We start from the raw sequence: 12,441 nt of genomic DNA, 5'->3' as shown, positions 1-12,441 counted from the left end.
GGAACAGCCTACCCGCCAAAATGTAGGTAAGGTAAACGCCAAAACTCTACTGGGTTTTAAAATACAGATAGAAAAGATCGTCCAGGCAAATGGGTAGGACCTTTGACAAGCCGCCAACTTCCTGTCCTCGTTGAGGCCACCAATATTAGTGGCTCTCAAGTAAATTAAAGGTCGGCAAAGATCAGTAACCAAAGAAAATGGGAAGAGCACCGTGGCGGGTAAGCGAGCGAGCGAGTGACGTCATCACAACAAAGGCTGCTATAGACCAACCCGTTCTCGCAAATTCGTAAAGTCAATATTGACTTATTAACTACGTGCATAGGTGATATACTAAACATAATAGATACCCCTAAAAAGATTCATAGAAAACACCGACCTTACCTAACCTTGTTAGTATCTTAAGATAGGCATCTTATTGCTTCGTAATTACAATTATTAGTTAACCTATACCTATTATAGGTTAGGTAATAATTGTAATTACGAAGCAATAAGATGCTTATCTTAAGATACTAACAAGGTTAGGTAAGGTCGGTGTTTTCTATGAATCTTTTTAAGGGTATCTATTATGTTAAGTATGTCACCTATGCACATATTTAATAAGTCAATATTGACTTATTAAATTTGCGAGAACGGGTTGCAACGACGTGTCCAAGACTCGTGAAGTTCGCCTGTCTTAAAGACCTGTGTCCACAATACCCGCCAAATTGTCCCTCCCACAGTACTCTCAGGACACTTGTGACAGTGTAAGTGTGTGGTGAGGCCACACCACTGAAGACATTGAGGATATACCACGAGGGAGAGACAAAACTGTTGAAGGAAGGAGTCACTGGCTCCACCTGACCACCTTGTTCCTCGCACTCTCATCATCCTCCGTAAGTACTTGAGTGCATTACCTGGTTGATGGGGTTCTGGGAGTTCTTCTACCTCCCAAGCCCGGCCCGAGGAAAGGCTCGACTTGTGAGAGTTTGGTCCACCAGGCTGTTGCTTGGAGCGGCCCGCAGGGCCACATACCCACCACAGCCCGGCTGATCCGGAACTTCTCTTAGAAAACAGTCCAGTTTTCTCTTGAAGATGTCCACGGTTGTTCCGGCAATATTTCTTATAGTCACTGGGAGAACGTTGAACAACCGTGGACCTCTGATGTTTATACAGCGAAGAGTTAGGGGTGACATGATAGAGGTTTACAAGTGAATGAATGGACACAACAAAGGGGATATTAATAGGGTATTAAAAGTATCAGCACAAGACAGAACACGAAACAATGGGTATAAATTGGATAAATTTAGATTTAGGAAAGACTTGGGTAAATACTGGTTCGGTAACAGGGTTGTTGATTGTTGATTTGTGGAACCAATTACCGCGTAACGTGGTGGAGGTGGGGTCCCTCGATTGTTTCAAGCGCGGGTTTACATGTAAATGAGTGGGATTGGGTGGTTATAGATAGGAGCTTCCTCGTATGGGCCAATAGGCCGTCTGCAGTTGCCTTTGCTCTTATGTTCTTATGTTCTCTGATTGTGCCTATGGCACCTCTGCTCTTCACTGGTTCAATCCTGCATTTTCTTCCATATCATTCACTCCAGTACGTTGTTATTTTACTGTGTAGATTTGGGACGTGGCCCTCCAGTATTTTCCATGTGTATATTATTTGGTATCTCTCTCGTCTCCTTTCTAGAGAGCACATTCGGAGAGCTTTGAGACGATCCCAATAATTTAGGTGTTTTATCTCAACGATGCGTGCCGTATATGTTCTCTGTATTCCCTCTATTTCAGCAATCTCTCCTGCTCTGAAGGGGACAAGTGAGTACTGAGCTTTCTGCTCCACCATTGTCTGCTCCAACATTGTCTTACACCCCCAACATACAATTGGTAATAATAAAAATAATAAAAAATTATTTAGGAAAAGTATATACATAGTTGCAGAGTTACAGTACAAACATTCTGTTTGATTTAAAGATAGAGGTAGTACATACAATACCTAAAGCCACTAGTACGCATAGCGTTTCGGGCAAGGTGAGGTGGGGAAAAAAAACACTTAGACTAAAACTTAATAGTAATTGAGCTTAAAGTATAATTGCATTGAAAGAAAAAAAATAAAAATAATAAAAGATGAAAAAAGGGGGGGACATGGTAGAAAATAGCCAATATACAAGTTGGTCAACAAACAGCATTTTTTTTTTCTTCAACAAAAATGTTGGGGTATGGAAATAGGACTATGGAATTGTTGGAGGTGTAGATGTAGGCCAGTAGAATTGTTGGGGTAAATTATATGCCAATGGCATTGTTGGGGTGTGGACATTGGCCTATCGAATAATGATAACTTTTATAATAATAATAATAATGAGAAATTCCACTGGGACTGTGTGGTGTTGCAAACCCATGACCAAGGCATTGCCAGCCGCATACTCTACTACTGTACCACCACTGACTTAATTACAATCGGATTTCTACTGATATCACAGGAAGTCTGTGATATCCTGATATCACAGTCCTGAAGCCAGTCCAAGTTTTATGTAAGACCCCAAGCACTCAGGTGAAGGATAAAGTACTGTAGTTCAACACTGTATGCACAACTTCAGATACACAGAAAATCACACTAAGGTGATATACATCAATGAACAATCCACTGAGGCTGTGAGGTGACGCAAACATTGCAGGTTTGCATCATCTCACAGCCCGAGGGAATTTTCTCATTGATGTATATCACTTTAGTGTGATTTTCTGTGTAAATAATAATAATAATAATATTATTTATTCAAAAGATTGTGTGTACAAAGAACATAAGAATATTGTTCAATTGAAGGAACAGAAGTTACACATACTAATGAAGCCACTATTACGCAAAGCGTTTCGGGCAAAATTAATAATAATATAGAAATTTTTTAATTAAAGTTGTGACGGGATAAAACACTTAATACTATTAGAGAAGTAAGCTAACAAAATGAGAATGTTCAAGGAAAATAAAAAATGAATACAAAGAAGGTGATACTTAAGGATGACAAGCATAGACTATTACATTATGGAGTCAGTAGTTCTAGCAACAGTACAGTAGTTTATTTACATTAATTATAGAATGGAAATACAAGGTGTAATTTAGAAAAGCAAGTGAACTATTCCTCATAACAGTTTCTTTGAACATATCAGAACATAGAGTAACATACTATAATTTAAGGTTAATTTGGCCAACAGTTTCAAATAACCAAGATCATAAAGGACACGAGTAAACACTTTATCAAAGAAATGCATGAAATTAGATGGCATTAAATGTAGATAGTAAATGTAGAAATTAAATGTGTGTACTCGCTTGAATGAACTATATGGGGCATAGCCAATTCATTCCAGTGTGGAATTCATTCCATCCGTTCGGCCCCAGCAACTCCCTTCCCCCCCCCCCACCCCCCACCCTCCCCAAAAAAATGCAATCACATTAATGCATATGCCAGTCCACATTTGCCTTATGAAAAATTTAAATAACAAAGAATTTGAATTGCAATGAAATAAATTGATATTGCACGATACAGTACTGTACTTACCCTACCAGTTGAGTTTTGTAGTGCAAACTTTGTTAGCCTTAATATCCTGAGAGTGCCACACACATGAATATAAATTGTTTAAAGAACAGTAACTTTTCTAACAAATGTACATTATACTCTACAGTCTGTACATAAAGTACAGACCACTAGAATCACACTACTGCAGTACACTTATATCATACAAACTACACTTTGTACATTTAATGTCATTAGAACTGTGCTGTACAGCTCAATTGGCACTCCCAGGTAAGTTATGGCTAGTGCTGGGTGCTGGTCTAGTTGCCTGAGCATCAGCAGAAGGTGTGTCCTTGCTAGTGCTGGGTGCTGGTCCAGTTGCCTGGGCATCAGCAGAAGGTGTGTCTTTGTTAGTGCTGGGTGCTGGTCCAGTTGCCTGAGCATCAGCAGAAGGTGTGTCTTTGCTAGTGCTGGGTGCTGGTCCAGTTGCCTGAGCATCAGCAGAAGGTGTGTCCTTGCTAGTGCTGGGTGCTGGTCCAGTTGCCTGAGCATCAGCAGAAGGTGTGTCTTTGCTAGTGCTGGGTGCTGGTCCAGTTGCCTGAGCATCAGCAGAAGGTGTGTCCTTGCTAGTGCTGGGTGCTGGTCCAGTTGCCTGAGCATCAGCAGAAGGTGTGTCTTTGCTAGTGCTGGGTGCTGGTCCAGTTGCCTGAGCATCAGCAGAAGGTGTGTCCTTGCTAGTGCTGGGTGCTAGGTCCAGTTGCCTGAGCATCAGCAGAAGGTGTGTCCTTGCTAGTGTTGGGTGTTAGGTCCAGTTGCCTGAGCATCAGCAGAAGGTGTGTCCTTGCTAGTGCTGGGTGCTAGTCCAGTTGCCTGAGCATCAGCAGAAGGTGTGTCCTTGCTAGTGCTGGGTGCTGGTCCAGTTGCCTGAGCATCAGCAGAAGGTGAGTCCTTGCTAGTGCTGGGTGCTGGTCCAGTTGCCTGAGCATCAGCAGAAGGTGAGTCCTTGCTAGTGCTGGGTGCTGGTCCAGTTACCTGGGCATCCTCAGAAGGTGAGTCCTTGCTATTGCTGGGTGCTGGTCCTGTAGGCCTACTGTGAAATCATACCAAAAACTTTGGAATCTTAGATTGTTTCTTTGTTGTGAGCTTCATTATAATATCTTTCATGTCCTTTAGGTGCAGGTAATAATCTGTCAGCTCTTCATTATCAGTTACAATAACCAAATCAAGCAGATCATTAACCTTTTGCAATGATGCAGCATATGGAATAGGTAACACACTATCATCTTCCTCTTCCACATCTTCATCATTATTACCAGTAACACACTGGATAATCTCATCATCAGTTAATTCACCATAACCTGGATCATCAGCATCATTACCTAACCACTCATTCACATCAGAAAGTTGCAAATCTTCCTCACCTGCATCTCTGAATGTCTCAAAAATCGCATTATCAAAGCCCTCAAAATCATAGTCATCTACATCTTTATTCTAACCAGGTACCAGACTCAGAATTTTATTCCATGCATTCTTTAATGTGGTGACCTTCAACTCGCTCCATGCCTTGGCCTAGTTGTAAATTGCATCTTTAATTGAATATTTCTTGAAATTTTCTAGTGTTCTACTAGCCTTCGTATCCTTATTAGGCATCTCGTCTTCCTCAGAAAGCAGAACTTCCATAATATCTGAATTCATAGCTCTTTTATAAAGCCTTTGAGAGCATAGATAACCCCTAATCCATGGGCTGTATTACAGATGTAGTGTTTGGTGGTAAAGCCATACATGTTATTTTGCCATCAGGCGATGTTAATTTAGCAATGGGGTGAGCTGGGGCATTATCTGTCAACAACATTGCCTTTACCTCAGCAGGATGAATTCTGCACATCCTGCAGAATTCATCCTGCAGAATTCATATCTGCTGCTTTTTTACTTCTTTACAAAAGTGATTCTGGAACCAATCCTCAAAAGTAATCTGTGTGAACCAGGCATTTTTTGTGTTGTAGTAGATGACAGGTAGTCTGTTCATGCAGTTTTTCAATGCTTTTGGGTTGGCAGATTTCCCAACAATTGCGTACTTTGTTCGGTGACTGCCATCTGCGTTACAGCACAATAATGCTGAAATTCTTTCCTTCTTTACCTTGCAACCAGGAATTCTCTTCTCAAGCCTGAAGGCCAAGATGTTTCTTTGAAGGCATTTCCAGTTAAAGCCTGTTACATCTGCATTGTACACTTAAAACCAGCTTAGATTATTAGATATCATGTGCTGAGAAAGTTTATGCTTATATGCATTAGCACTTCCAACATCTGCACTTAATGCCTCGCCACAATTTTTCTTGTTAATGATGCCATACCTCTCTTTAAATCGACATACTTATTCAATACAAGCCTTGAAATTGTCTATGTTTAACTTTACAGCAAGTCTTTCAGCTGCATTTCTAATAGAATCAACTCAAACAGGAATTCCTTTTGCACGATGCTGTGTAAACCATTTAAATACAGACGAGTCTAAATCCATATACTTAGCAGGTTTCATTGTTTTCCTGTTGCCTATTGCTTGAGTTTGAGCAAAGAATTTCTTAATATTATCCTTCTGCTTTTTTATATCACAAATTGTAGCTTTACCGATGTTGAATTCTTGGGCGAGTTGAGTGACAGAGTATCCACGCTCTGCTTTCTCTGTCAAGTCAACTTTCTGATCAATTGACAAATGTTTTCTCTTTTGTTTTATACCTTCAATACCATGAATGCTGCTCTGAGACATCTTGACAGATTAAATGTGTTCAAACAGTAAAAATTGTTCAAATTTATCACAAATATCCTTCGCACGCGAGCCCGACGTTTTTACCCCAGGAAGAGGAGAAGCACATGGTGCCAGCCATCTCATCCAGGCCCAACGCATTAACATGACCTGTGCTTATTTTATAGGCATACTCAAAATTTAATGTACATATTGACTGTTACAAATTGTTTTATTTAAAATATTATTATTGTTATAATTAGAGAAATATTGTTAGTTTTGAAGTTTTATGCATTTTATACAGTACAGTTCTGTATTAACCCTTAAGCTGTGCATGGCATACATATACGACAGGACCTGATGGTAAAGTTCAATTTCTCAAATTTGCTCTAATGCTTTCCAATTTTTTGTGCATACTAGCAAATCCTGCAACTTTGTCTAAATGATCACAAACGTAACTTGTAAAGTAAGAAAATAAAAAATAATTATAAAATTGAATATTGAAAACTTCAGATATTGAGATCAGCTGCAAAAATATAAACTATCACCAATTGTTCATTTGGTGTTATTATGCTTTCAGAATAGTATATGATCTTCATTTTCATAGATTTAGAATATATGTTTTCAGTTTAGTTTACTGTAAAAAAATATCATCAATGTGGCATTTGAATTATGTGCCAAATTTAGAAAAAAAATTGATAACTACAAATGTTCAGGGTTTGTGAAAAATCCATTCTAATAGGATTGTAGAACAGACAACTGTGCACATTATTTGTAAAAATGGTGAGAATCGGTCAGAAACCGAATTTTTTGAAGCTGACTCAAAGTTTTAGAGATAACTGAAGTTAAAGTTATCGACAATGAATAAGGTAGTTCTAATTCATTAATTTACATATATGTTTTAATAAACGTTGTTTGGCATTCGTACTCGAATATGTGAAAGTTGTAGGTCAATATGTGTTGGAATGATGTCAAGAAAAAATACCCCCCCCAAAAAAAAACTAAATACTGTATAGGGAAAATTATAATGATTTAGGGGATAAAAATGTATATGGTGGCACCTCGATTAACGAGTTTAATCCTTTCTGGCACCGAGCTCGTTATATGGAAAACTCATCTTAAGAAACAAATTTCCCCATATAAAATAAAGGAAATAAATTTAATCCGTTCCACTCACAAAAATATCCATACTTGTATGACATTTTATAATGTAAATATAATACTGCACATATATTTATGAATGTTTTGTTGCACTATTTTCATGTTTACCTTATGAAGAGTCGTTGCTGGCTTGAATGAGACGATGGAGAGGTGGGAAGGAGGAGAGGGGTTATGGTGTGGAAGGAGAATCCACCTCTGAATCAGGGGGGCTCTCTCGGGAATTTCTCCCCACTGGGACTGGTTTGTGGTTCACTATCACTGGCTCTTCTTTTCTCTACTTTTCCAAAGAACGTATCTATTAACAATTGCTTTTGTCTTTGTTTTAGGATGTTCCTAAAACGAGTCAGCAAATTGTTATTAAACATGTTCACACACCGGGTTGTCACTGCTTTATCAGGGCAGCTTTTCCAAGAATGCAGTCACCTTTTCAAACATTCCCAACACTTCCCTGATCTCACTGGAAGAGGCAGCATCCTCCCTTACCTCCTCATCTCCTTACTAATGGTGCAAATTGTTGATGAGGACCTGCCATACTTCCTTGTGAGATCATTCACACAGACACCACGCTCATGCTTTGCTATTATTTTCTTCTTCAAATCCACAGTAATTGTGTCTTTCTTCCTCTTGACAACACTATCTTTAGCAAGCAGCTTCTTTGATGACATCTTGCGTTACAAATTGTAGTCACAAAACCACAAAATACCGAAAGAAAAGCGCAAATAAATGCAGAGGGATGCTTGTCGTGCGCGATACAACAGCAACACTGGTGTCGGAGGCGTCCGAGAATTTGCAAGAACCCGCGAGACGCTAGGAAGCACCATGTGGTTTTGCTCGTTAATAGAGGTGAAGCTCGTCAATAGAGACAAATTTGCTGTGAGTGGCTCGCTCGTTACTTGAAATGATCGTAGATACAGCCGCTCGTTAATCGAGGTGCTACTGTACTTTATTAAAGTGATAAAGTCCTGATCATCAAAACCGCCCAAAGAGACAAAGAAAATAGAATTTGAAATCTGTGAAAAACTCGGTCAAAAAAAATTCAAAGTCCCAAGTTCTGCCAGTTGTGACTGAATCATTTGGTGACCAATTTCATTCTATCTTGACATAGTTAGGGATGGGTATGCACTCTCCAGGATGTAGAGGTTACATCAAAATGAGATAATAAACAAAGGAGACAAAAAAAATATATATATTTTTTGGATATTGGTGACAGTAACAGATATTAACATTTTTATGATATATAACAAAATAGAGCATGATAACATACTCATTATTATTGGTATTATGATGTATTACTCAGCAATGCTATACAGACACCAGCTGTATATCCACTTTGTGGACACTTCTTGCTACTATTCTTCTTCTTTGTACATTGGACAGGTGTTTGCATCTCTTTATTACTGCATTATCCCTCAGTTCCAGTTAATAGGAGCTGTTCTCCTTATCAACAAAATGTTCTCCTTTTTAAAAAAAAATGGTCTTAAATACATTTTGAAAATATTGGAATGAAACTTTCATGATGCTTATGCCAATAAGTTGGAGATTTGTTTAGCATTTAATATTAATTTTCACATAATTAAAATATTTTTTGCCCAGCCCAGGCTATAGCAGCTTAAGGGTTAATGCACGTGGTTTGTATTACGTAGGCTGTCAGAGAGGGAGGGGAGGCAGCCGAGAACCCGCCCATACCCACTTCCTGCCCACCCTCCTTACTCCTGCCCACCCTCCTTACTCCTGCCCACCCTCCTTACTCCTGCCCACCTCCTTACTCCTGCCCACCCTCCTTACTCCTGCCCACCCTCCTTACTCCTGCCCACCCTCCTTACTCCTGCCCATCCTTCTTACTCCTGCCCACCCTCCTTACTCCTGCCCACCCTCCTTACTCCTGCCCACCCTCCTTACTCCTGCCCACCCTTCTTACTCCTGCCCACCCTCCTTACTCCTGCCCATCCTCCTTACTCCTGCCCACCCTCCTTACTCCTGCCCACCCTCCTTACTCCTGCCCATCCTCCTTACTCCTGCCCACCCTCCTTACTCCTGCCCACCCTCCTTACTCCTGCCCATTCTCCTTACTCCTGCCCACCCTCCTTACTCCTGCCCATCCTCCTTACTCCTGCCCACCCTCCTTACTCCTGCCCACCCTCCTTACTCCTGCCCATCCTCCTTACTCCTGCCCATCCTCCTTACTCCTGCCCACCCTCCTTACTCCTGCCCATCCTCCTTACTCCTGCCCACCCTCCTTACTCCTGCCCACCCTCCTTACTCCTGCCCACCCTCCTTACTCCTGCCCACCCTCCTTACTCCTGCCCATCCTCCTTACTCCTGCCCATCCTCCTTACTCCTGCCCACCCTCCTTACTCCTGCCCACCCTCCTTACTCCTGCCCATCCTTCTTACTCCTGCCCACCCTCCTTACTCCTGCCCATCCTCCTTACTCCTGCCCATCCTTCTTACTCCTGCCCACCCTCCTTACTCCTTCCCACCCTCCTTACTCCTGCCCACCCTCCTTACTCCTTCCCACCCTCCATACTCCTGCCCACCCTCCTTACTCCTTCCCACCCTCCTTACTCCTGCCCACCCTCCTTACTCCTTCCCACCCTCCTTGCTCCTGCCCATCCTCCTTACTCCTGCCCATCCTTCTTACTCCTGCCCACCCTTCTTACTCCTGCCCATCCTTCTTACTCCTGCCCATCCTTCTTACTCCTGCCCACCCTCCTTACTCCTTCCCACCCTCCTTACTCCTGCCCACCCTCCTTACTCCTTCCCACCCTCCATACTCCTGCCCACCCTCCTTACTCCTTCCCACCCTCCTTACTCCTGCCCACCCTCCTTACTCCTTCCCACCCTCCTTGCTCCTGCCCATCCTCCTTACTCCTGCCCATCCTTCTTACTCCTGCCCACCCTTCTTACTCCTGCCCATCCTTCTTACTCCTGCCCACCCTCCTTACTCCTGCCCACCCTCCTTACTCCTGCCCACCCTCCTTACTCCTGCCCATCCTCCTTACTTTTGCTCAAAGCACAATACCTACAAAAAGTTATTTAATTTTTCTAAACATTTACTATGTTTTGGTGGGAAAAATTTAGTCATAGAAACCTTAAATTTGTTTTATTTTGCCTTAATAGGTAATACTGCTTCCAGTCTCTGCTCGGCTACCCAGGACGATAGCAAACACAACTTCTGCCCATTAATGATGGTAAGGACAATTTTATTCTGACTGTACTACCAGTGTGTGTGTTTATCATGTTGATGTCAATAACCAGTGAATGTGAGTGTATTAATCAAGATATTTTCATTAACTAGTGTATTAATGCTGGTCTTGTCCTGTCACGTCTTGAGTCTTGTTCTGTCACACATTCAGGCCACAATTTTTTCCAGCCAGAGATCAGGGTTCTTTGAGTCACTTCTTGCCAGGCTTTGTCAACGAGTTCTAAAGCACTACAAATGTTAAAATGGTGTTTCCACAACTCTTTGAGGGTGAAGTTTGTGGCTTCAGTCACTTCAAAACATTTCTGGAAAAGTGCCCTTTCATAAAGTTTCTTAAAATTCGCTATGATTTTCTGGTTCATAGGCTGAATTAGAGGAGTGGTGTTAGGCGGAAGGAACTTTACTGTGAGAAATTTATTGTATCTGGGCAACAAATCATCTTCCAAGCCTGGAGGATGAGCAGGAGCATTGTCGAGGTGAAGCAGGGCCTTGAGTGGCAAATGTTTCTCCTGCAGATATTTTTCTATGGCAGGGCACATCACTTCATTCACCCACTCCGTAAAAAAAATCCTAGTCACCCATGCCTTATTATTAGCCCTCCACATCACACACATTTGGGTTTTCTGCACTTTATACTGTTTGAAAACCCTTGGATTTTCAGAATGATACACTAGCAAGGGTTTAATTTTCAAATCGCCACTCGCATTTGAACACAGCACAAGCGTAAACCTATCTTTCATAGGCTTGTGTCCGGGCAAGGATTTTTCCTCCTTGGTAAAATATGTCCTCTTAGGCAATCTTTTCGAGAACAGTCCTGTTTCATCACAATTAAACACCTGTTGCGGTAGGTAACCCTCAGCCTCTGCAAACTCCTTAAATTCTTCAATAAATTTCTCAGCGGCTGGTTTGTCTGAGCTGGCTGCCTCCCCATGCCTCACAACACTATGAATACTGCTTCTTTTTCTAAATTTCTCAAACCATCCTCTGCTTGCCTTAAAGTCTCTTTCTGCACTCGTTCCAGGGGTTTTCTTTACAAGTTCTTCATGCAATACTCTGGCTTTCTCACAAATGATGGCCTCCGAAACACTATCACTTGCTAACTCCTTGTTGTGTATCCAAATTAATAACAACTTTTCCACTTCCTCAAGTATTTGTGGTCTTTGTTTCGTGATTGTTGATACTCCTTTTGCCACTTTGGCACTCATAATGTCCTTTTTATCGGAAAGTGTAGTGCATATCGTTGACGTGGATTTGTTGTACTGCCTACAAAGTTCAACAACACGTGCACCATTTTCATGCTTCCGAATGATCTCTTGCTTTTCCTCTATTGTCATCCTCACATGCGATTTCTTGCCTTGAACCTTGCCACTGCCTTTCTTGGGACCCATTGCGATGTATATTATAACAAATTTTATGCTCAAATAGCAAACCTTCGAAAATAAACGATAAATCCTTGTGAAGAATTCAGGTGGGATAGTCACTGGGCGCGAGGCACTGGCAAACTGAGCGGCAATCGCTGAGCCACCACGCGCTAGGTCGGCCCGTACACGTATCAACAAACTCGTATCCTGAGGCAACCCTCGTAACCCGATGCAAATTTTCCGAGCAAATCCTGCTCGTAACCCGAAAAACTCGTAACCAGGGACGCTCGTAAGCCGAGGTACCACTGTACATGAATATTATATGGTAATAATACAAGATGGGCAAGGATATGCAATATAAACAGGCAAAAAAAAAAAAAGAGAAAGTGAGAATTAGACAATTAGATTAAGATTATGAATAAACAAATGGATTCAGATTCAAAATAATTAATAAAAAAGGAAACATAATTAATCAAATTAAAAATTCAGTAATCTC

At 41.4% G+C, this 12,441-nt stretch overlaps 1 protein-coding gene across 2 annotated transcripts in view; it reads left to right on the top strand.

The window, feature by feature from the left end:
• Positions 1–641: 641 nt before the first annotated feature.
• Positions 642–12,441, top strand: part of LOC138372433 (uncharacterized) — a 289,657-nt gene continuing 277,857 nt past the window's right edge. The window contains exons 1-2 of one of the 2 annotated variants that reach the window (XM_069337918.1): positions 642–872; positions 10,503–10,573. In XM_069337918.1, coding sequence (XP_069194019.1) covers positions 10,568–10,573 — 6 coding nt within the window. In that variant the 5' untranslated portion in view covers positions 642–872; positions 10,503–10,567. The remainder of the gene's footprint in view (positions 873–10,502; positions 10,574–12,441) is intronic. The other variant, XR_011230869.1, reaches the window with a different exon arrangement.

Source organism: Procambarus clarkii, chromosome 38 (assembly GCF_040958095.1).
Source record: "Procambarus clarkii isolate CNS0578487 chromosome 38, FALCON_Pclarkii_2.0, whole genome shotgun sequence".
Lineage (NCBI taxonomy): Eukaryota > Metazoa > Arthropoda > Malacostraca > Decapoda > Cambaridae > Procambarus > Procambarus clarkii.
The sequence above is the reverse complement of the archived record's forward strand: the minus strand, read 5'-3'. Positions and strand labels throughout refer to the sequence as shown.